Below are 23,358 nucleotides of genomic sequence, written 5' to 3' on the forward strand. Positions count from 1 at the left end.
TCAGCAAGCAAATCACTATATCTATAATCAACAGTTTAAGGGTCTCTAGGACTTTATAAAACTCTATGCAAATACAGGCTGTTTACTATCTAATAAGGGATCTGGAGGAGGGATCTCTTTTCTTTAACACAATTTCATTAGATCATCCACATTCCCATGTCTTCTAATTTGTTATTTTGTGTTCAGCTCACCGCAGGTTTTCTGTAGTAGAAGTAGACGGATTTTGTGCTAACTTCTTTGTTGATAGGTGGAGAATAATTTTCCTGCTAAAAGACAAAATGACAATTGATTTTCAGATTATCTAGATTTCTATTTAAATTGTCCTTATATATCAAAGAGACAGTTATGTGATGCCCTATAGCAATATCCGCCAGGGGTTTTCAAGGGCTTCCTCATCCTACCGCATTCCTTACTGCCACCACTGTTCAGATAGCCCTTATTATGCCGACTGTGAATGCACTTTCACTGTAGCCGAAATGTTTGCTTTGAGGCATTTGGATTCGATGTAAAATAGGAAAAAGGAAGTCATGAATCAAAGGACCTAAACAATCCAGATAATGTATATATCACTCAAATTAAAAATAAGAATTATCTTAGTAAACTATCTTTTACAATAAAAAATAAAAAAATAAAACAGGGGAATCGCTGATGTTGTCATGATCTTGGCACCTGATGACAGGCTTAATGGTTCATTCCTTTCACCTGCTTAGCGTCCCCCAGTTTTTTATCACTGTTCACCTGTGTCCCCTGCTCCTGCCTCTTTTTAAGCTGCTTGCTCCCTGTCATCAGTGCCAGATTATTCAAGCCTTTGCTGAGAGTTCTCTAGCATACCCTGTATGTTGTTCTGATTGCCTGATCCTGACCAGTTCTACCCTATGACCTTTAAGCCTGCCTGTTCCTGCCTCGGATTTGTTTGCCTGACCTGTCTTCGGACTCCTGCTAGTTTCTGCCTATGGACTGAACCTGGATCTGCCTCCTGACTGTGATTTCCCTTTGGCGCGTCTTTAGATCTCTGATCTTCTAGTCTGCACTCTTGTAAACCTCTGCTGTTAGCCATCCGGCTCACTTCTACTCCTTCTTCTGGGCACAGACTGAACTCTAAAACCAGGTTAGTGACTCACACGCTCATAATCGCCCTCGGTCAGATTTACATCGTCACTAATCTGAGTTTTCCCCTCTACAGAGATTTCGACCTTTGACGCCCCTGTTGCTGAGTGGCAGATCCGGCATATGTTAATAATTGCTTTTGTGAATCACACCTATCTGTCTGCTTCGAATTCTGGGTCTTTAGTTCTGACATTTGACAGATATGGTAAATAAACTATTAGTTTAAACATTACATTTTACATGTACTTACATTAAGGATTTAATATGTGTAATCTTATAAATAAGACATTATGCTGTTGTAATGTAAGATTAATCAAATGCAAGGCTTTTTAAAGATTTTTACCCAGGCTTACCTAGTGCAGACGGCATTATATTCTAACTCTGAGTTTACCGCTTGAACAAAAAAAATGACTCATTTCTTGACAAACTGTTTATCCTGAAGCCTTATCACAAATCACAGATGAACTCACTCAGTTTTGGGCATGAAGGATCTTTATATATCCATGTTCCCCAGAGCACAATTTAAAATCTTTTTAACTCTTTTAAAATAAAAAGATAAATTAATCCAAACAATCTATGGGGTCGTTATTGTTGTTTTATACTATATCTGAATTTATAGTTCAGTATTTTGTACTTTACTTGAACAAATGAACATGCACTTTTTTTTTAGAGCCCCTTATAATGAATAATATGCGTTTCAGCATAGTTAGGGTCGTACAGCAGAATCTATCAAACACAATCACATTTTTGCCCATATTTAGTCATACAAAACAAAAATGAGCCAATGCTAATATGTTTGATGTTCCTCCTGGTTTCTACAGATAGTGGGCCAAATGATCAAGGGGATTTAAACAAAGTTTGTAACTCTTCTGCGCCCAAAGGGGAAGAGGGATTAAAAGATCCAACGTGCCTCAAGAGAAACATGGGTCTCAAGTTTATAATTTCTAAACCCACTTAAAAATGTAAATGTCTAATTAGCTTCGTTCAGCTTTGATGCCTCCATAAGTGGCAGTGAAATGTCTTTCTCCTTGAGCCAAGAAAAGACAGTTGCCCTAATATTTAATATATTAGTATTTAAGATTTTGTTTCCTTCTGCTAAATTGACTTTATTACTCCTTTCTTAATCATTTCCTTGGAATTTTTATCCTTGCATTTTCTATAGGTTTTAGACTCACACCTTTTCACTATAGGACATTATCGCACTTTCTTTGTAAAATTCCCAGCTGTTTGTTTTAAGTTGGCATATGAAATGTGGACATTTTCATTTCAAAATCATAACACTTTACCCAATGGCAAGCTGTAGTTTTATGTATTTTCTTTATAGTAATCTTATTGCAAAAGGTAATTTAAACGAAACATATCTGTTGCAGACTGGGGACAAACCTCCTCAGCAACCTAATACAAGTGCACAACCGCGATTTCACCTTTAAGATCTCTTTTTTCACTTGTGCATGACCTTAGACATAGTACGTAAAAGCAAATTTTCATTCTAACATTTTGCAATATTTATTCACCTTTTTGTTTTGTTTAATTTTGGTTTTCATGTGCTGGTTTAGTTCCAGTTTAATTGGATAGTCTACCTCCTTTTGTGTAGCATGTTTCTTTTCATTCCTGATACACCCGTTGCTAAGATTCTTTATTGTTTGTTTTGATATGGTATGTCCTTGTTGTGTTGTATTATGTTCTGATTAGCAAACATGTAGATTTCAAGTTTCTGGCCTGTGTGTTCATCCTTTACAGCTTTTCCTCAAAGAGATTTTTCTTATTTGCTCTTTAGATCCTTTCAGCCATCAGCAGGTGTAGCCTGTTAATGATCAACTATCTGTTTCTTTTTTCCCTAATCACCGCTCTAGGTAAAATACTTCTCGTTTCAGTCATTCCTTTGTCAGATCCTTCAGCAACACAGCCAGTGTCCATTGTCTCCCCATGTCTTCGCTGTAATGATCCAGTTTCTTCCATGTCTCCTTCTGTGTTTGAGAGTTGAATGTTTTGATTTGAAGCAGGGTATTTTTGCTTGATTCTCATCTGCATGTTTCAGTTTAGTTTAAAATTATTTACAAAAATGGAAGCTTTTAATGTAATTCGTATGATCTATGTGCTGAAGGAAAGTGCACCAATAACCGAAGCCTGGAATGTAAGCTGATTCTGACTTGGGCGAGGTGGACTGTACCTGGACTGTACAAATTGCAATGCAAAAGATTGCAGGAAATCGATTGCAGGAAATCGTATAGCTACTTGGAGACAAACTTGAACATTAGGAGATCCCTGTGCTAAAGAAACTATTAATAGGCATCCTACATCCTGCTTCCTCTTTCTACCTCCAAAAAAAAACCAACAACAAAGAAAAAACGTACACAGCCAGGGCAGCTGACAGTATTGTTATAAATTAACATATATGAACTAAAGTCATGATCTTTGAATATAATATTTGTTAAATTTATCCTTAAAAGTGGACATTTTTTAAAAACATCTTTGGCATTCTCTGTTAGAAAAAATAAAAGTGGGGCAGCAGATAAATTTACAAATTTAAATTATTATGAGTGATTTTTGGGTAACAAGAATGTTTCCGATTTAAAAAGTGAGAGATAACACAAATCCATGATGGTTCATGGATGTTTTTAACGATTCTTATAATTTGAATAAATATTTTAAGTTATTTATTAGGTAAAAAGAAAAGATTATGAAATTGATGCATGCGTCACAAGTAACATTGACATTTTTCAAATTTACAAATAGTGATATTGTCACTTTTTAATGTAATGATTATGCAACAATTTTAGGTTTCCATATCCTGCTTCAGTCACAGTTGGTCGTATCTATATGTTTGTGTGACATGATTAAATTTGACCGAAAGACGTAATTGTCAAGACCTTTCTTTAGAAGTTGAGGTTCTACAGCAGGATCTTTTTATTCACCTTCGGCCCAGAACCTGCAGGAGCAGTGGTGGACGAGCCTGATGGTGACGTCAGTCTTAAATTAGAAACAATGGAGCCTTTTTAACAATGACAATTGAACTGATCCCAACTAAAAAAATTTATCTAGCAAAGACGCACAGCAGATCACTGACAGAAACTGCTAAGTTTATTAGAGCTAACAGTGCACTAACAGCTTACAGGTAGGCTGTCTGTGGGCGTGAGTTCACAAAGGTAAGCTGTACCTACAGCTTGTTCCTCAGGTAAGAGTCATGGTACTGTTTATTAAAATTATGAAGCCGCTGCTGACCCAGGGAAGGGGGCAAAATTCAGGCTTTGCATTTTCTTGTCTCTGCCTGTGTCATGGTTTTGGTTCTGTTTAAGTTTTATTTTTGAGTTTAATTGGTTTCATATCCATTTTTCTCTCATTCTAGTTGTTTTTGGTTGTATTTGAGTTCATATGTATTTCCTGTTTACCCTCTGTTGCCCCCTTGTGTCAGTCTCCTTCCCCTAGCTCCCTTCTAGATGCCTCTATCCACACCTGCTCCTCGTCTGCTGATTAGCCCAGTCTTTGTTCAGTCTTCTAATTATACTTCTCCCCTTCGTTTACTCTTTGCTGGTTCCTTGTCGTTTCTTTGATCCTTATGTTTGTTTTCCCTGATGTCTCTTGGTTTTTTTGGTTTTATGTATTTGCTTTTTTGATTTTTTTTGTCTTTTTCCCTTTGGATCAACAGTAAATCTGTAAGAGACCACCTCAGCTTCCGTCTCTGCATTTGGGTCGTCTAAAAACCTCCACACAACCAGCAGCGCAGCAAGCCTTTGCTGGAGCATCTTATTGAAAAAGCCATGTGAGTGTCTCAAACCATATTGTGGTAATGGGGTTACTTCCCCATTACTGCAATGGCAAATTGGAACAAAATGTTAGAAAAAAGTTTTATGTGGCTAAAACATCAAGTGTATGTACAGGATTTCACTGCATTCTCTCATAGTTCTCTTCAGTGCAGGTTGATTCTTATAAAGAGGCTTATACTCTGAGCAATGAAAACAACATTGTGTTTCAAATACCCAAGGGGTCTTATTTGAGAGATATAAGAGTCCTTGAAATTTTCATCAAACAAGTCCAGACTAGTTTGTTTTCTCTGGAACAGCAGCTGATAAACTGTTGGAATAATGAGAGTATAGAGCAGACAGGGAAGTGTAAATAAATTCACTAGTTCTTGTCATAAGTGCATTTTGCATATTTAGAGCTAGGCTATTCTAGAACCCCAATACAAATTAATGATTTGCATAGGGGCATATTAGTTGTGTTGGCTCTTAAAACCACAAAGGTCTATTCTGAATCACTTTTCTTTTGGGGACTTAGTCACGCTTTACATGTTGCTTTTAACTTACCCTAGGAACAGACTGTCCTTCTAAATAATAAATGGTTTGCACAGAATGTCAATAGAAAATACATTTTCTAAACTTTGTGTTAGTTAAATGTTTGATTAAGGCTCCCAGGCATCTGTGCAAACAATGTCAAGGTAGATTTGTCCAAATCTGCAGGAAAAAACTTCAATCTAGTAACCAACCAAGTTTTTCCGTTTGTATTATTTAACACCTCTATTGTTAATTTATGGCCATGCACATTTCCATGCAGAACTTTTGCTCAAATAAGTTATATATTCACTCAATTTTAATGCTGTAGTCATTTACCAATTTACATAGTGTTGTTTTCCCTGTTAAAGTCTTATTGGTGGTAGTTTTTTTATACAGTAAGCCACTTCTGTGTCAGTTCAGATCAGACTGTGACTGCAGTGACAGAAGCCCAGCGGCTTCAGTCTTAATCATATAGCAGCAAAGTGTTGCACCTGAGGTTCTGCTCTCCTTGCTGGACCAAGTGATTCAAATAAGAGCCAAGTGTCTGCTTAGTTTAAAGAGAAAACATGTCTGCAAGTGCATGACTATGCATTAGTCAGAGTTATACCAATCCTCTGTCTTAGGCTTGACATCTGCTACACAGTTACTGTCTCCACAAAATGCTTGGAATATCAAATATTACTCAAGTAAAAAAAAAGGAAATGGAAGCTTTAGCTCTGAGTAGTGCAATAAAATGTTGCACTAATGGGAATGAACATCTTTAGAGCAGTCATAAGAGACTGCCTCACTTTTTGAGACATTAACTTGTTTAGTTTTAAGTCTGTCAAACTCATCCTGCTGTTTTATAGCAACACGTTGAGAAACTGAGCCTGGTATAAATCAAGTAAAGCAATTTCTGACAACCAAAAAAATCATGCAATGTCTGTTTTAGCCTAAAACAACATCAGATGCTTTACATCGCTGTGGTGTCCCATACTCATTTGAATATGGCTGAAAAAGTCTTGTGTAAAATACAAATGAGGACAAGCTCTTATTTGTTATTCAAACCGAATTTACATTTCCAATATTCCTACATAGATTTGTTTTGTTTTCAACTCCTTCAGCATTGCCTTTATAAATGATAAAACACTTCCTTTGTCATAATGCGTAACTTCAAACCTTCTTCTGTGACCGGCAGTCCATAAACACCAAAAGACCCCCGAGACGTGTTGAAGTACTCCAGTGACAGGTTATTATTTTGTGGAAGGACATATTTCAAAAAACAAATCAATAAAAATAAACCATCAGAAGCCTGTCATGCATCATGTTTTGTCAGCAGATCCAATCTCAAGGGATGGACAGCTATTGATCTGAACTGTAATCTTGCAGATAAAAGCTTGATGTTTGATAGTGACCTGAATGGCTCAACACTGACACCGACACACAGAAGAGAATTTTTTGTATTTTCCAGTTTGTGGATTAACCCTACTAGGAAATAGTAAATATACTGACATACATTGTTTTGCATTATTTTCCAATATTAGAGTTATTTTTATTGCAATTATTATTCCATGTTCACAGTTTTCTCTGTTTTTCTTTTATAGAAGATAGGCTGGGTTGCTTTCCTAGTTGGTGCCTACAATTAAGCTGGTGCATAATGTTACTTTTGTTTTTCACAATATAAAGCACCTCTGAATAGTGTTGCGCCAATGCCATTGTTTGGCCCGATACTGATATCCGATACCTGGCTGTGCAGTATTGGCCAATACTGATACCAACTGTTTGAAAATGGTGTGTGTATATATGAAGAACTGCATACTACTTGGATGTAAAGTAATTCCCATCATGGCTTTGTAAAGCTGCTGCCTACCTTTGTGAAGCAGGAAAAAGACTAATACAAAGTGAATCCAGTAGAACTTTGTTATTGCCTACCTGGAATGGGTAACAATAGTTGATTGGTAACAATAGTTCATTGCCCGATACTGGAATCGGTATTGGTGCAACAGTACTTCTGACTAAGGAATTCATTTTTGCTGTTTTTTTCTTTAAAATAAGTTTCTAACAGAGCTACTAGTATTACCCTTGCATAATCATAAGACTCTTATCCATGAGTTCTCTTATTTGTATAAAACATGTGTAAACTTGATAGCATGCGCAAAGATAATCTACTAACCAGTCGCATCTGACCTAAGTAGGAAGCACATATTTGCATATCATGAGATTGACATAAAAACTCTCAGAGGCAAAGATTGATTATTGTGATATCAGTCAAACCGATCCCCAGAAAAACGCTGCCAATATTTTAAGGCTAATTCTTTAGGCTAATGTTGCATTTTCTTTCTCTATTTACAAGATTAAAATATCACAATGAAAACAAATGTTACAAAAATCTTAATCTAAACAAACAAAACAAAAAAAACATTAACCAAACAAATAGAATAATCACAATAGATAGCAAAGCTTGTTTTTATGCCTTATGTGATCTCAAAGCATAGTAGCTGAATGCATTAATAACTCTTAAGCTGATAACACTTAGATCTACTACTGTACCTCTACACCAGCTTATCACCTGCAATGCCTACTTATACCTAAAAAACATATCGCAGATTTCTTCTTCTATATTTAACATATTTTCAAGTCAGGTACATCTGTGACAATACAATGAATGTAGGTGCAATGAAAGGCAGGAGAGAGGGAATATTTTCTTTGTATGTTTTTAAATTAGGAATATCAAAGTTTAAAATAGCATGGCACCCTTCAAGCAATGCTATTCTTGGAAAAAAAAAAAAAACTTGTTGCCAAACAGTAATTTCTTTGTTAAATGGACCATTTCAACACACCTTTCCATAGTTTTTCTGGTGTTTGAAGGAGTCCAGTGAATCCTTGTAATGAGGGGCTTGCACATGTCTGTTCATACTTTTAATGATTAAAGTCATCAGATCAACTGGAAAAGTAGAGAAAAGTTTCTCTTGTGAACAAAATACATGTAGCAAACTGCAGCACTGATGAATATGAGGATGCTGTCTTCCACTGAAGTCTAAATATCCCTGTGGAAAAAATGCATTACTCTTTTTATCATGAGATGAATAACTTTAGCCAGTATGTTACCATCACCTAGCTTCTGTTCACATAGATGCCATCCTGTAAAACACCAGAAAGCAGAGGCTACATGCCCTTTTCTGTCTTGTTATTTAAGTTATGCATAAGGAATAATTACTGGAAAGAGAAAATAAGATGCAGGTTTTACAGTCGGTTTCATTGTTATATAGTTGATGTAATGCAGTTTTTAATGTGGTTGGAATGATCTGGGGTTAGCTTTTTTTTCAAGGTGGGTGAAATGATGGAAACAAACAAAAAAAATATATATAGTTTTGACCCAAGATCTTCAGATAAAGATTAGTTTTATTGTTGTTGTTTTTTTATTTAAAAAAATCTTGAAAATTATAGTTGTAAAATAGCTCCCAAGCTAGGAAACACTGAATTATTTCAATTAAAAGGTGCTACAGCAAAGTATTAGTTTACTAATGTTTAAATGTGTTCAACTAAATTCTATAGTAATATTAATTTACTTCACATATTCTTACCCAAGTACACAGTAATGCCCTTTATATGTCTTATTAGGGACATGATTTTCATTAGCTATTAGCTTTAGTTATAGTTTCAGGGTTTTTTTCTAAGAGTGTTTGTGCAGTTACTCTGATAAGCTATTGGGATTGTGGTTATATTTGAAAAAGTATGAAAATTGTGAGAGACAGATTAGAATAATAACATGTTATACTCAGAGAATACAACAGAACCTCTCAGAGTGTCACATAAACATGATATTTGATCCAGTTTTACAATTCTTTCAGTCTTCCTTAAAGTAGAGAACAACAATATAGTGAAAATGGACAATGCACAGATGATCAATGGGACATTTGATCAAATGTTGCCCTCTAGTGGCAACGTGGGACACTAAAAAGATTAGGCTCATAACAATGACTCAAATATATCAATGGGTTTCCCATGTTAATTAAAGTAATCAAACATTCCCCAATATATGTTAATTTGAGCCAAAAATTCAGTATTAAAATTTCCCAAAATGTCCAAAAAATCTTAGAATATAATGTTGAGATTCTTTCTTTTCACCGAGAATAATTGAGATGTAAAAATTGATGTGACCTTTTTTACGGTATTTTAAAAAGTTCAGAGTCATCAAAAGTCAGGTTTCTTGAGGTTTGGAGGCTAGAAGGTAGAAATACTTGACAGCCACCGTCACTTCTGTCTCTGCTGAGGTCACTTTCATTACAGACATCAGCCTGGAGGAAAGAAGAAAGGAGACGAGACAAAGGCCTTATGATTCTGAATGAGGGGACAGTTGTCATCCAGACTTTTTAAAGGAGGCATGATAAGTCATGTGCAGCCTATATACATATCTAAATATAATTCTCTTGAATTTCTACATGTGGGGATCAAATAATACACAGTAGCCGACTAAACATTTTCTCAAGTTGACCCTTCTATAAATAACAAGTAAACTGTTCGTTAATATTTAGTTTTTAAATTCTACTGGAGCATTAACTCTGGAGAAAAGCATAAAGATAGATGTGGTTTAAAATGTTAAAATTTAACATCACCTATCACATATATCCTGGGAGAGCCTGTTAGCCCTCTGTGGGTCATCCCTCAGAAGAGCCTGATAACTGGAGAAGGATTCCACCAATCCAATGTAGCTGGATAATGGCATAACCCTCCTGTCCCAAAAGCACTCATGCCTGGAATACAACACAGTATATGTACTTCATATTGCATCCATATCAAACATAACAATAACTGGTTTTGCCTGCATTCTGTGACATTACAGCCAAAGTATAGATATTTAAAAAATCACAATATTTATGAATATTACTGATCAAAGAAAAGTGATTCATCACTCACCACTCCTTGTTTGGATAAGAGATAGATCCATATGCCTCCTTATAGAGCTCAATAGAGCTTTGACCAAGATGGGGACTTCTGTAAGGTTGTAAGGCTGCATAAAACTGAGGAAAAAACAACAGAAAATGCACAACCATTAATAACATACAAATCTTCTCCAACTATACATGGTGCAGTTAAAAAAATACATATATAGCATTTAACATTTAGGTTTGAAAGCTTCTGTTGATCAATTTATCATGCAACATAGTTTTTTTGTGGATCTCTCAATATTCTGCCCTTTGTGGACTTCTGTTTAAGTTTTTTTTTAGATTTCAAAAAGAAACTTAAACAGAACACAAGGGGGCAACAGGGAGTTGCCCCCTTGTACCAGTCTCCTTTTCCTTAGCTCCATTCTAGTTACTTCTATTCACACCTTCCCCATAACGGCTGATTAGCCCATTTTTTGTTCTGTTTTCAATATATCCTCTTCATTGCTTCGCTCCCCGTGTGTTTCTCCCAAACATCTACAGGTTTCTTTTTTTATTTTCCTGATTAATGCTTCTGTTGCATCTACATTTAAATTAAATCTGCAAGAACTTATCTCCTCATCTCTGCATTTGGGTCCTCAAATAACGTCCACCAAACCTGACAAAATCAGTTTTTGGAAAAAAACAAAAAACAAATGTAAATTTTAATTGCATCATCAAGTCCAACTTTTAAACAACTTTTCCTAATCATAGTTGTATTTGATAGATGCTATATATTATTATAATTGGTAGTTTTCTGTCATGTACCCCAATATTGTGATATCTTATGGCAATTCTGATAAACTGTAAGAGTAGAGAATAGAGTGCCACAAAATTTGATCTCTGTTTTACTAGCTAGGATTCATATACATTTATACATTTGTGTCCAGCTGCCTTTAATATAGTCTATTGATTTTTATGTTTACCTCAGTGTATTTTTCAGACACTAATAGGACAGAATTACATATTTCCATATGGGGGATGAGTTGGATTCCCATTAGTGGAACCCCATGTTCCTGCCAAATACAATCTTATATTCTTTGACCTATGTTTGTTTATTCAGTCAGATTTTGTTAAAGAGAAAAGTTATGTCCTTCTTCAAAACATAAGAAAATAACTGTCTGATTTAAAGATTAAAAAGGTCAAATGTAAATCAGTAGAGGGCATGAAAAATTATTTAAGAGGAATTTGTATGTGTAAAACAAACACCAGAGGGCAGAATTGGTAGCTTTGTCAAATGGCATTGAAAAAGTCATGGCTGTCAAATATTCCAAGAAGCTTTAACCTTTGAAAATAATCTGAAAATAAATTCCAGTGAAACAAAATTAAGAAAATAATAATAATTTAAAAAATCCTTTTTAACTGTTCCATTATAAATGAGTATCTATAGCAATTAATTACAACTTGCTTATGGACTTGGCAGATTTTTTTTTTTATATATCTATTATTATAATGTTTTGTAATAACGATAAATTGTATATACTACAAATAAACAGTACTTTGAGAAAGGCAAGTCTTAAAGCCTGATTTGAACCTGAACCAGGCTGATTTGGAGCTTAAATTATGGATTGCTCCTGAGACTCTATAGCTTGCAGCTCCAAGTTTTGTAATCCAGAAATTACGTGTGTGTGTGTTTTTTTTAACAGTATAAATAGATCTGGTTCTAGTCAGAACATAAAAAGAAGGCTAGAACCGTTGCCAACTGAGGATTGAAAGGGTTGTTGTTTCCAACCAATACTCCACACAACGTTAACATCACTTATTAGTTTTTATGCAGTGCTGCCATTTAGTTTTAGCTGATGAGCTTCAAAATGTTTCATTGGTAAAAGTGGGGAAAAGTTTGTAGTTACACTCAAAAGCTTGACCAATGTACACTTTGGTTTTGTCTCCTTTTTGGTCGGCTTCAATCAGGGAAATGTAACACCACAAAGCAAATTGCAAGAGCTATCATGCTGCTACTATGGTCTGGTAATGCCTGAGCCCAATATATATAATATTTCTATTGGTGCAGAATTTTTCCTTTTCAATATTTGCATTGTAAACAGTTGTACATATTTATACTTTTTTGACCTGTCACAATGTATAAAACAGTTATTGACATACCATTTTTTTTTTTAAGTAAAATTAATGTTTTTCTTCAGATTCAATCTAGATGTTCTGAGGTTGTTTTGTTTTGGAAAAATTCATTATTTTGGTAAAAAAAAAAAAAAAAAAAAACTTGTAGCTATAACCTTTAGAGAAGTAATATCTGTTAGTGAAGCTAACCTTTTGTTTCGCTTTTTTTCCACAACTGTGAAAGTTCTTAAACACAACTCTATATCAAAAAATCAAAACTAAAGTCTTAAAGAGTTAGGTGAACGAACATAAACCATCTAAACTTATACTATAATAACAACAGCAAATAATTAAGCATTGAAAAAAAATACTTTTCCATTACTGAAAAATCAACTGACAGCTATTTTTTGGGGGGGTTTCCTGTTTTTGTTTCGTTTCTTTTTTTTTAAAGTGTCGATGTATGTGTGTTTCATATAAAACATTTTGATTTACCTCTTTGCAAACTTGGTTTAGTGTGTGTTTGCAGCAGTCCTGGTAGCTGAGCTCCATCTCAATTGTGTAGTTGAGCAGAGCCAAGCAGCCTTGGGGCTTCAGGACCCTGTGGGCCTCACTCAGAAACCGTGGCCTGTCAAACCAGTGAAAGGCAGACATGGCCGTCACCAGGTCCACTGAGCTGTCAGCAAAGGGCAGCTCCTCGGCCGCACATTGTCTAAAGATAAATTGTGAGGGGAAAGAAAAATAAGACTTTCAGCTAGAAGGGACTTTTTATACATGCAGGAGGTGGATGCTGCACTTCTGAAAACACAAGTATTAGACACCAACAGTGTTGACCTTGACCTATGAAAGTCAATATACAGCGATGGTCATATATGCGCTAATATTTCCCATTCCAGCTCAGCGAGAGGTTAACGAGAAATGCGACGGTACAGCAAAACTACTCAAACCTCATGAATCATTTGTCCTTTCACATTGCAAACAAAAATTATTTTATTTTTTAATGAAAGAGTATGCTTTTCAGAAGGTTTTACATTTTCAGATTTTTTGCTGTCTGTAAAAAAAAAAGAAATAAACTACGATTTTATAGTCTCTGGATCCTTTTCAAAGTCTTGTCACCTATTTTCAGTCAGACCTTTAGTTGTAACATGTGATTCTGCTTTAATCAATTGTAACTCTGACTGAAGGTCTAGTGTTTGTCCTGCTGGAAGCTGATCATTTGCTCTAGTCTTAAGCTTTTTGCAGCCTTCACAAGGTTTACTTCCCAGATCATCCTGTTTAATCATTGTCCTTCAATCAACTCTTCCCTTTGGCTGCACAATATTTTGCAAATGTTTTGTTTTTGCTATAACAGTGTATGCAGTCTGCATAACTAAGGACATTGCTGATAATATATTCAGATAGCTAAATCTTTTAGGTACTAAAAAACTTGTTTCTGTAACCCAGTTCCTGTAGTTCGGCCTGTCGTATTAAAATCAATTGCATAAGTGTCAATGTGCTCAATAGTCTACATTTCCATGCTTGCTTCTTTTCACATTCAAGCATTGGATAAATGGAACATATTCTTCAGGGGGAGAGTTTAAAAGTTTGCACACAGCTTCTGATAAAAAAAAAAAACCCAATCAGGCTTGAAATCGAGGGATGGTGATGCACTCAGACCTGGAACTTCAGAAGCACATAAAAACAGCAACAAGGTCAGCCTTCTGTGACAAAGAATATCTTCGAATCTCTCAACAGGACCTGTAAAAACTAATTCATGCATTTACATTTAGTACACCTCATTATTGAAACTGTGTTCTACCAGGTCTGCCTAAAAAGTTAATCAGTCAGCTGCAGTTGATCCAGAATGCTGCTGCCTGTGTCCTCACTAACACTAATATAGTGGAGCACATCACCTCAGAGAAGCAGTTTTTAGTACTTATGATCCCCTAATCTGGAATAAACTTCCTGAAAACTGTTAACCTACTAAAGCTAGAAATTTCTTCAGATATAGATTAAATGCTTATTGTTTAGAGTGGCCTTTGACTATACACCGTTACTTAAAGTCATTCCGTAAAAATTCAAAAAATATCCACTGGATATTTTTTGAATTTTTACGGAATGACTTTGACCTGGATGACTGAGAACCTTCATCAGCACATTACTTAAAGTCTGTAATCCAATGCAATTGTTTTTAATTTTATTATTATGAATTACTTTTTCAATGTACTTTTCCCTTGGCACTGTGTAGCATCCTAAATTCTCTTGCCACTAAAATCTACCCTGCTTTGTATCTCCCTTTCTTTCTGCTAAAGAGTGTAGATAACAAAAGCCTTCAACTAGGAGCTTCCATGCACTCTCCCCTCCCCTTATCGTTTCCTTAGCATAGAAAGTGTTTTATGATGGCCTCATGTATAAGGAGCAGAAAGCCAGAGCAATACTAGAAACACAGAGATTCATTTGGTTTCAAAGAAGAACACAACAGCTGCAATGTGGGAGCATTTTGGATGGAATTTGAATGATAATATCTTTGGTTTGTTGCAATAAATTCTGGGAAAATTTGCCAAACAGCAAAATTTGAAATTGTCACATGCCTACCTACGTCGTGAGAGTGTTTTTTTTAATAGAGCACAAACAATAAAGGTAAAAGAAGCAGTAGGATGGTGAAGTCCTTCAGAAAATACAAACTGGGGAGAAGGTTTGTTAAATGTGGTTTTATGGCTGGAAGTTCCACGTGGCGCCTCCTCTGTACACTGAAGCTTTTAATACAGTGCAGAAAAAATCAGGAGACCCGGAGGGAATCAGTCTACAAGGTTTGGTTTGTAAATTCAGATTTACCTGTATGTGATGTTTGGCTCTGTAGCTTGGTGGAGAGCCACCTCCAACTGAGCAGGACTCACGTCTGTCCCCACAACTGAAGCAAAGTGTTTAGACAGGAGCTGTGTGCCCTGACCAGAGCCACAACCCACATCCAAAGCCAGCTCAAAGGGACGACTTCCCTGGGAAAATTAAGTTGCATATACTAAATGGTTTCAAATGAAATCCTTTATTTGTTCCTCATAAATCCAAAGCATCAAGTTCACTGCTTGTACTTACATGCCTTTCCAGAAAGTCCAGAACTTCCTTGATTAAATGATTTGATGGAGAGATCCTGTACTTCCAGTAGGAAGCAGCATGGTCCTTACCTTCAAAAAGTCTGTAAGTCATAGCTGTTTGAAGTAAAAACAAGCAATTCAATTTTCCTGCTGGACAAGAGAAGAAATCCTCCTCATGTACAGGGTTCAAATTCCTTTCTGCAGGCCGGCAGATTCAGCACACTGGGCTAAACAAAGGGGAAAGCAGTGGGGGTGCTGGCGAAATGGGTGGATTAACGCCTCCATGCATACGTGCTGTGCTTCATAACGAGGGCCTTTAAATGGGGCAACAGCAAAACAAATCTTCTGTGTTCTGCATATTTTTAAAAGTGCTTTTCTTTGATCTGAAATAAGTTTGTGATAAACAGAATAGAAAACCAGGTCAAAATGAGGAATTCAGTGAGTTATAAGAAAAGGTTGGATGGTTTCTGTTTGAAACTTTGGAATACTGTATGTGAAAATATCCATAAGTTTCTATATAAGTCCAAAAGCAGATCCCAAGTCAGGTACTTCTATCCACTGTGCTGCTTTTTGCTCATGCATTGGGGGGGGGGTTGCATGTAAGTTGGCAGAAAGTTGTTTAACAGAAACATTGTCACATAACAACACTGATGTATCAAACAAAAGGAAAAACAATCTGAACACAGTTGTTTGTTAAAATAGAAACAAATACACAAAATAACAATGAATTTTATTTGGAAAAATTAGTGTAACATTCAAACAATCAGTCTGTATCATGCACATTGTACCATCTATATCACACTAGACAGTACACAGCATTATAAACTATGTCTCTAATTACAATGCATGTCTTTATTTGATTAATTTAGCTTAATTCCAGATTTGAAAAGCACTTTTCTTTATTCCTCACAAATAAACCAACCATCTATCCATCCATAGCTCACTTTCGTTTAACAGCGTTGAAGTGCTTAAAGATAAAATTAAGGCAAAAAATTAAAACTACTCCAGTTCAGTCTGAGGCTTTGGAGGCTAACTGCTGGAAATGGACGGGGAACCGCTGAGGATCAGAGGAGCCTGTGGGCGGACTGAGCTGCAGAGCTGGATAAGAGAGGGGATCAGCTGGTCCGACTAAAGTAAAAAAAAAAAATTTAAGTCTGTCACAAACCTCTTAAGAGCATTCCCTACATTATCCTTCATCAACATTTCTTCCATTTTGATTTTAAAAAGCTTGACTCCGCAGCCCCCTTCACTACACCAATGATACTTACTCATACTCATTTCTATTCTTGTCAATGTACTTAAGAAACAAATATTAAAGCATTTATGAACTTGATGCTGTGATCTAATTTAAATAAGCATCATCACTTGACAAAATAGGTAGAGGCAATGTTGAGGAACCCAATTTGAACCATGATGGCCTCTGATTTGTTGGAGGGGAGAGACGTTGTGTCCGTGTCGCTGCAGTCAGACCAATAGATGTTGCTGAAAATCTAACATAGCTTTAAGGCTGATGGGCATTCAGAATATGAATTGATGTAAATAGCTGACATACAATAATTCACACATATTTATGTAAACTTTTGATCAGAATCATTTTGAAAGTTTTTTATCATTATTATCCATATTCTCTTAAAAAAAAAAAACCATATAATTCCTATATATAAGGGTGGTATGAAACTTGAGTACCTGAGTATAAAAGTACATACATAGATTATTCTTAGCTATGGTGGAAATATAAATGACAACATCCTCCATTAACTCTGACGGTGTTTTTACCTCTGCCATGGTCATGTTTTTAGACAAGTCTTTCTGTCTCCATAACTTGATAACAGATTTTAATGAACATTTTTCCAAAGGTGCACCTCAGTCCGAGAAACCATCCATTACATTTTAATGATGATCCTTATCATAGTCCAGATGCAGGACTTATTTTAAAGGATTGTTTTACTTTATTTAGCTAAACAAGTAGGTCCCCCCTAAACCAGAGAGTTAGGGGGACCTAAAGTCCAAGAAAGTATTATGAAAGTCCAAAAGTATTTTGCTGAAGACAAAAACATTAAAGGTGGGGCATGCCTTCCTTGAAGTCAAACAAGAGTGCAGAGTGATTGAAGAAGGTGACACTAGAACATTTGGTAATTATTCAGGTTCACGTGTGAGTTCTAACTATAAGTGTAAGTCACAATATGGGGCAACATTTTCTCTTTCGAGGGTCTCTGAGTGATTTTCTTGTTAAACATGTATCCAAGCTGTGCTGTTGATTATAGGGGCTTTGAAGCCAGGATGCAGAAATATTGCCACTCCCGCTCTATTTCAGTATCAACAGAAGTGACACCCATTTCATCCAGGAACCTGCAAATACATCATTTATAGATTAGTTGCACAGAGGTATTATTCCTCAATGCAGGTGAACTAAACAAAAAAAATGTGAATTACAGGCATCAGAAAGTGGTTATTGAATGAAGAACAGAATATTACCGCTTTTGAAAGTTAGTCAGCAGGTCTTCAGCTCCTTGAGGGTTTTCTCTCTTGAATGAATTGTACATTGACCAACTGCTAATAAAACCCACCAACCTTCTGACTGAGATCATGGATTTGCTCGGAAAACTCTCAATCCTGTTGGATCAACATTGGATAAAGAACAATGAAAATTTTCAATTTGAATAAAGCCTCATAGGAACTATATCTGTATAAAAATTAAGTGAAGTAAAGCGATAAAATGTTCTCATAATGCCAAATCAACTGGAGGTTATTACCTCTCCTTGTCAGGAAAAGGTATGGCAGAGTACAGGCTTTCCAGTTTACTCTCTGATACAGCAACTGGGTTGCTTGTGTAGGGTCGCAGCAACTCCTTTACCTGATGGTGATGTAATACAGAGAATCAACAATCAGTCCCATATCCCAGAACAAAGGGCATGCACTGCATCTTATTTTTTTTTTCTTCTCAAAGTCTAAACATTATTACCGTAAATGCTGTTGTTACTGATGTTTCTCTTTTGAACTGTACCAGGTTCAGTTAAAAATGAACATTCCTTTTAAAACTAGTTTAGAGCTTTAAAAAAAGCCTCAGAATCATGGCATTTATTTAATAAAAACATTAAGGAGTTAAAAAAAATCCGGGACAGTTATTCTTTTAACTATATAAATAATTAAAACAGCAGCTATGTGCTAACTTGATTTATTCATGTGTGAGGATAAGTGATACAGCCTAATAAAATTGAGAACTGTTTCTCAAAAACAACAAATGTGGTCATATAGTGAAAAAGTAATTTTGTATTACAGCTGAATGATTGCGAAAAAACTTCTGCATTAAGTCTGGAGCACTCTTAAAATTAATCTGTACCTGAGAGAAGATATAGAAATCGGATAAAAATGGTGAATGCAACATTTTCCCCCTAAATCACTTGTATGAACAATTTAAGAAAAACTGTGTTGGTAGAAATGCTTCTTGCATGATGCCGAATGAATGGCTTAAAGCTTTTTGATAAACTGTTTTTTGGAGTCAATTTACCATTAAACTTTTAGAAATAACAGAAACATCTATGGATAAGTGCCTCTATATTCCTTTTGTATGTCATCTGTTCTTAAACCCCAGTCAACCTGAGCCTGATTCAGCTGCATGTTTTGTCCTGTAAAAAGGGAGTTTTTATCTCTGCACTGTTGCTACATGTGTGTTCAGAGTGAAGGGTTGCTGTGGTCGACACAATGCAAGGGAATATCCACTGTCACCATATGCTGATCCAGAAAGAGTGAATCCTGCAAAGTCAATGCTTTAATGCAATCAGCTGTGTTTCCTTAGATAGAAAACTTTTAATTACTCTGGACTGCTTGATGAATTGTTAATGTAAAGTGCCTTGAAAATACATGTTGTGAATTGGTGCTATATAAATAGAATGAATTGAAGTTCTTACAATGGCAAATGCAATGATGGCTTGCTACTCTTGGTATGTAAAGAAAAATATTTGCCACAGACAGTCAGCATTTAATATGTTTTTAAAAGTTTATGCAAACAAAAACATCTGTTGCAAAAATAAGACATTATGACAGCCTGCTGTCACATTCTAAAGCTGTGATGTAACTTTTATATTTTTCATTTTCAAAATGAGTTGCACTTTTCAAATATTTTCATTAGCCCGACTTTAAGTTAACTATTTGCAGTGCGCACATTTAGTTAATTTCATTTGTCAGGTTGTTAGATTTTTGTTAAAAAGCAATTGATTCATTTCCTTTTCCAGTTTCCTTTGGATCTGCTGCTGGAGGGCTGCAATGAGGGAAAACAGTTTTATCATTTGTTTAGATATTCTTAGTTTTGGGTAGTTTTGTTAATTTGTTAAATTTAAAAAGTACTTAGTGTCTGGCTAGTATTTATCTGTTTAATTAAGTTTATTAGTTTGTCAGTCAGTTATCCTCCTTGTGTGTCAACAGTTATCTGATCAGCAACTATTTAAGTTTCCCTCATGTCTTGTTTGATAGGTCAATTTGTGCTTGAGTACTTTATGTTAGTACCTCATTTGAAGTGTGTGTGTGTTTTTTTTTTATTTGTTTTTTGGCCCTGTTATCATTTTTTGAACACTTTTTTGAAATAAATTAAGACCTTTTTTTTAAAATAAATTAAGACCTTTTTCAGTGGTTTTCTTGCTGGTTTGTGCAAATCCCTCACAGCCATCAATTATTACTGTACTGTTATAGACAACACAGATCATTCTGTTGTGCGTCAACTATAAACACCAGATGTTTTTAAGTTTACACCTACCTCCTGGTAGATGCCATTTAGTTTTTCTCCACAATCCTTATAGGTGAATCTGATGTTATTGTCTGCAAAGCCCAGCAGAGCCATGCAGCCCCTTGGTTTAAGGACCCGATTGGCCTCAAGTAGAAACTTGGACTGGTCAAACCAGTGTGCTGCAGAAGCTGCTGTTAACAAGTCTACAGTGCCGTTCTCAAAAGGAAGCTCTTCTGCTGTCCCTTTACTGCAAATGCAACAAGGAGACGAGTGAATAACGATAGAATCAATATCTAGGCTTCAAAGAGAGAAAGCAATGAAACAGGGCTAAGGACAGTGAGCTGTTGAACAACATGCTATAACTTAACATGAGTGCAGAGCAACATCCATCCAACTGTTTTTCTTATTTTTTACTCATTCAGTTTCTCCAAACCAAAAGTAAATGTGTTACTGCCTATATGTGTAAATCAATGCAAGAATTACATAAAGGAATTACATAACATAACATAAAGCGGAGGTCTTCAACAGGGGGTCCGCGACCCCTAGAGGGTCCACAGAGGTACTGCATGGGGGTCGCAAATGTTTTGGTTGATTACACTTTTTTTTACATTCCCCCCTGCAATTTTTTCCACTAATTGAAATGTCTTTAAATACACATTAACATGAATTCAACACACTGTAGTAACCAGATAAATGGAGGCAGAGGATGTCTTTCAGTCATCAATGCACACATTCAGCGACACACAGGGGCTCTTTCAATCTGGGCACCGTTTCATTCACAACACCTGTCCCATCAACCAGGATTCAGAATCAGAAATACTTTAATGATCCCAGGGCGAAATTACTTTCGTTACATTATATTCACTTTGAGGTTTAAGTCAGATCAGTTATTTGAACATGAAATTGATTGAACTGCCATATTAAAAAATTATCTTATAGTCTTCTGATCAGTTACAGAAACACAAGCAGTAAAGCATTAGTGTGGAAAGGCAGAAGCTTTAACTGGCTGTGCAGTTGTTTAGCGCATTAATCATCTTGCATCTAATGTTATTTTAGACAAGAAAAGAACATCATCACTTTTTAATAAAGCTCTTTATATACAGAAGCATTAACCCCTGCTTACCGATATGTGATGTTAGTGTATCCTGGCACGGCCCGGGCCTCCTCCAGCTGGCAATCGCTGATATCAATGCCGACCACTTCTTTGAAGTGCGGTGCAAGCAGCCGACTGTGCTGACCCGTCCCACATCCCAGATCTACAGCAAGCAGATGTGGCCGTCCTTTCTGTAGAAAGAAACGGATGATAAGTAGCTTCAAAGGGCTATATACACCGCTTAGAGTAGGGATGCACTGATCCACATTTTTTAATCTCTGATCCAATTCAGTACTTTAATTTGGATAGCTGCAGTTCCTGATATTTTGCTCATAATTAATGTTTACTTTTTAAAAGTCTGTCATAAACTCTTGTCTTCAAGCAAGTATAATATGTATATGCCAAAAGGAAACAACTGGAGATTACAGTAAGGTCAGAAAAAAGTCATTAAAACAGTAAATTGTGTTAACAGGACAAATTCCAACCTGAAAACAAATATAAGGTAATATGTGATTTATTATAGAAACAGACTAAAAAGATCTGCTCCTGTGGATCAGGCCCTTTCATCGACACATCATCTTGAATTCTTCTCTTTATCAGGACCGATACGGATATTAATACAGGATCAGTGAATCTCTAGTTAAAACATAATTTCAAACACCAAAATTTTTACTGACAAGTCCTACCTTTTTGTCCAAGTACTGAATAATGATATCCTTGAGGCCAGAGGGAGGAGTGAAACGATACTGCTGATAGATGGAAGCATGTTCCTTTCCTTCAAAAAGTCGGTACGCCATTGAAATGTCTTTTCAAATACTATTTCTTATCTGTCGTCCCTTGTAGTTTTTCTGATCTCCCCCACAAAGCAGTCTCTGACTAGGGAGCAAAGTTCGTCTGTTGTCTCTTGCAAGCAGTTGCTTCTCTTTGCTTTCCCTCTCTGTTATAGTTACTGCATAACAGACTTATTTTCAAACCTTTCTGAGTCACCTGCAAAGTCCAGTCTTAGTTTAACGTCCCAAACTTCCTAGAATTAAGAAAAAATATATAAGCAGTGAAACAATCAACATTTTGCAGATGAGTTAAGATTAGGTTTTAACATTATATAACATGAACAAAAAAGGTTACAGATTAATAGAAGTGTAAAGATGAAGCTCTTTACACTCGATGAAAGCTGCCTCTGATGTCAGGGTTTCTGTTATTGCAGCTGCAGAGCTGTTGGCTGTAGGGAACAGGCTGTTTAACCCTTTAATGGCACATTTCTACATATTACCACAGAATAAAACATACTTTTGTTTTTACCTTAGCAATTCCCCAACCTCTTTCTAGTTAACGTGCTTTATACAACATGCATGTGCCAACACAAGTATCTACTTCAACGTACTTTAGAGTTAGGGTTCTTTTCTGTTTTAGAAGCTATGGAATTTATTGTTGGTTTTAGTTACTACTTGTGATTCTTCTACATCTGTCCAGAAAATGTTTTTCTCTTTCTTCTGCATTAATTTGACAACTCATAAACAAGCCCATAAACACTTCACCTAAGCACTAAACCCTTAGTAGGTAAGGTGAGTGGACTGTTCAGCCCATAAATAGTAAGTCTGCATGGCATAAATCTCAAACCGCACCATAAGCATTGCCCCTTAACTATGGAGTGTCATTCCCAATGAAGTGATACTCACTGTGCAGGGTTCCTTGATTGAAGGCCAAGGGGAAAAATTAGAATGGGGCGCACTCTACCCTCCCAAAGGTATGCGGTCATTGCTATGGCAACACAGGGACGCCCCACATGCATGGCTGTAGCTCTGTGGTGCAGCTTGACATGAATTAGCAACAACTGCTTTCCTTCTTCGTTGGAGGGAAGAGGCTGTTCCTCAATCAAGGCACCCTACATAGTTTAGAGTGTGACTTCATTGGGAGTTGCACTCTATAGGAGCTAAGGAGCAGTGGTTTGGTATTGGGCCATTGTTTATCTTCTAGTCCCTTATTCCATCTTCTACAATCTTAATCTTTGTGGCAGTTCCAGCCCACCACCTATCAGCCTGGCATAAAAAACATATTTAGTGCGCATATATGCTTTTTGTTCCTTTTTTTCTCTGTTAATGATTTACATACAGTAAAGCTGTTTTGTCCTTAGGTGGCTATA

At 36.1% G+C, this 23,358-nt stretch overlaps 2 protein-coding genes across 3 annotated transcripts; both read right to left on the bottom strand.

The window, feature by feature from the left end:
* Window positions 1-7,943: 7,943 nt before the first annotated feature.
* On the bottom strand, window positions 7,944-15,617 carry LOC107094146 (putative methyltransferase DDB_G0268948). Its single transcript, XM_015389584.1, has 6 exons — window positions 15,407-15,617; window positions 15,149-15,309; window positions 12,830-13,046; window positions 10,275-10,378; window positions 9,974-10,111; window positions 7,944-9,655 (listed from the first exon to the last, which is right to left on the bottom strand). The coding sequence occupies exons 1-6, from the start codon at window positions 15,515-15,517 to the stop codon at window positions 9,559-9,561; spliced, it is 828 nt and encodes a 275-aa protein (XP_015245070.1). The 5' UTR covers window positions 15,518-15,617; the 3' UTR covers window positions 7,944-9,558.
* Window positions 15,618-17,601: 1,984 nt separating this feature from the next.
* On the bottom strand, window positions 17,602-22,374 carry LOC107094147 (putative methyltransferase DDB_G0268948). 2 transcript variants are annotated; one of them, XM_015389585.1, is made up of 6 exons: window positions 21,905-22,374; window positions 21,249-21,409; window positions 20,156-20,372; window positions 18,159-18,259; window positions 17,881-18,027; window positions 17,602-17,754 (listed from the first exon to the last, which is right to left on the bottom strand). In XM_015389585.1, the coding sequence occupies exons 1-6, from the start codon at window positions 22,013-22,015 to the stop codon at window positions 17,664-17,666; spliced, it is 828 nt and encodes a 275-aa protein (XP_015245071.1). In that variant the 5' UTR covers window positions 22,016-22,374; the 3' UTR covers window positions 17,602-17,663. The 2 variants fall into 2 exon arrangements, with proteins under 2 accessions (XP_015245071.1, XP_015245072.1); XM_015389586.1 differs by having other exon boundaries at window positions 17,881-18,018; window positions 21,905-22,372.
* Window positions 22,375-23,358: the final 984 nt, after the last annotated feature.

Source organism: Cyprinodon variegatus, unplaced genomic scaffold (genome assembly GCF_000732505.1).
Source record: "Cyprinodon variegatus isolate N-32 unplaced genomic scaffold, C_variegatus-1.0 Scaffold466, whole genome shotgun sequence".
Taxonomy (NCBI): Eukaryota; Metazoa; Chordata; class Actinopteri; order Cyprinodontiformes; family Cyprinodontidae; genus Cyprinodon; species Cyprinodon variegatus.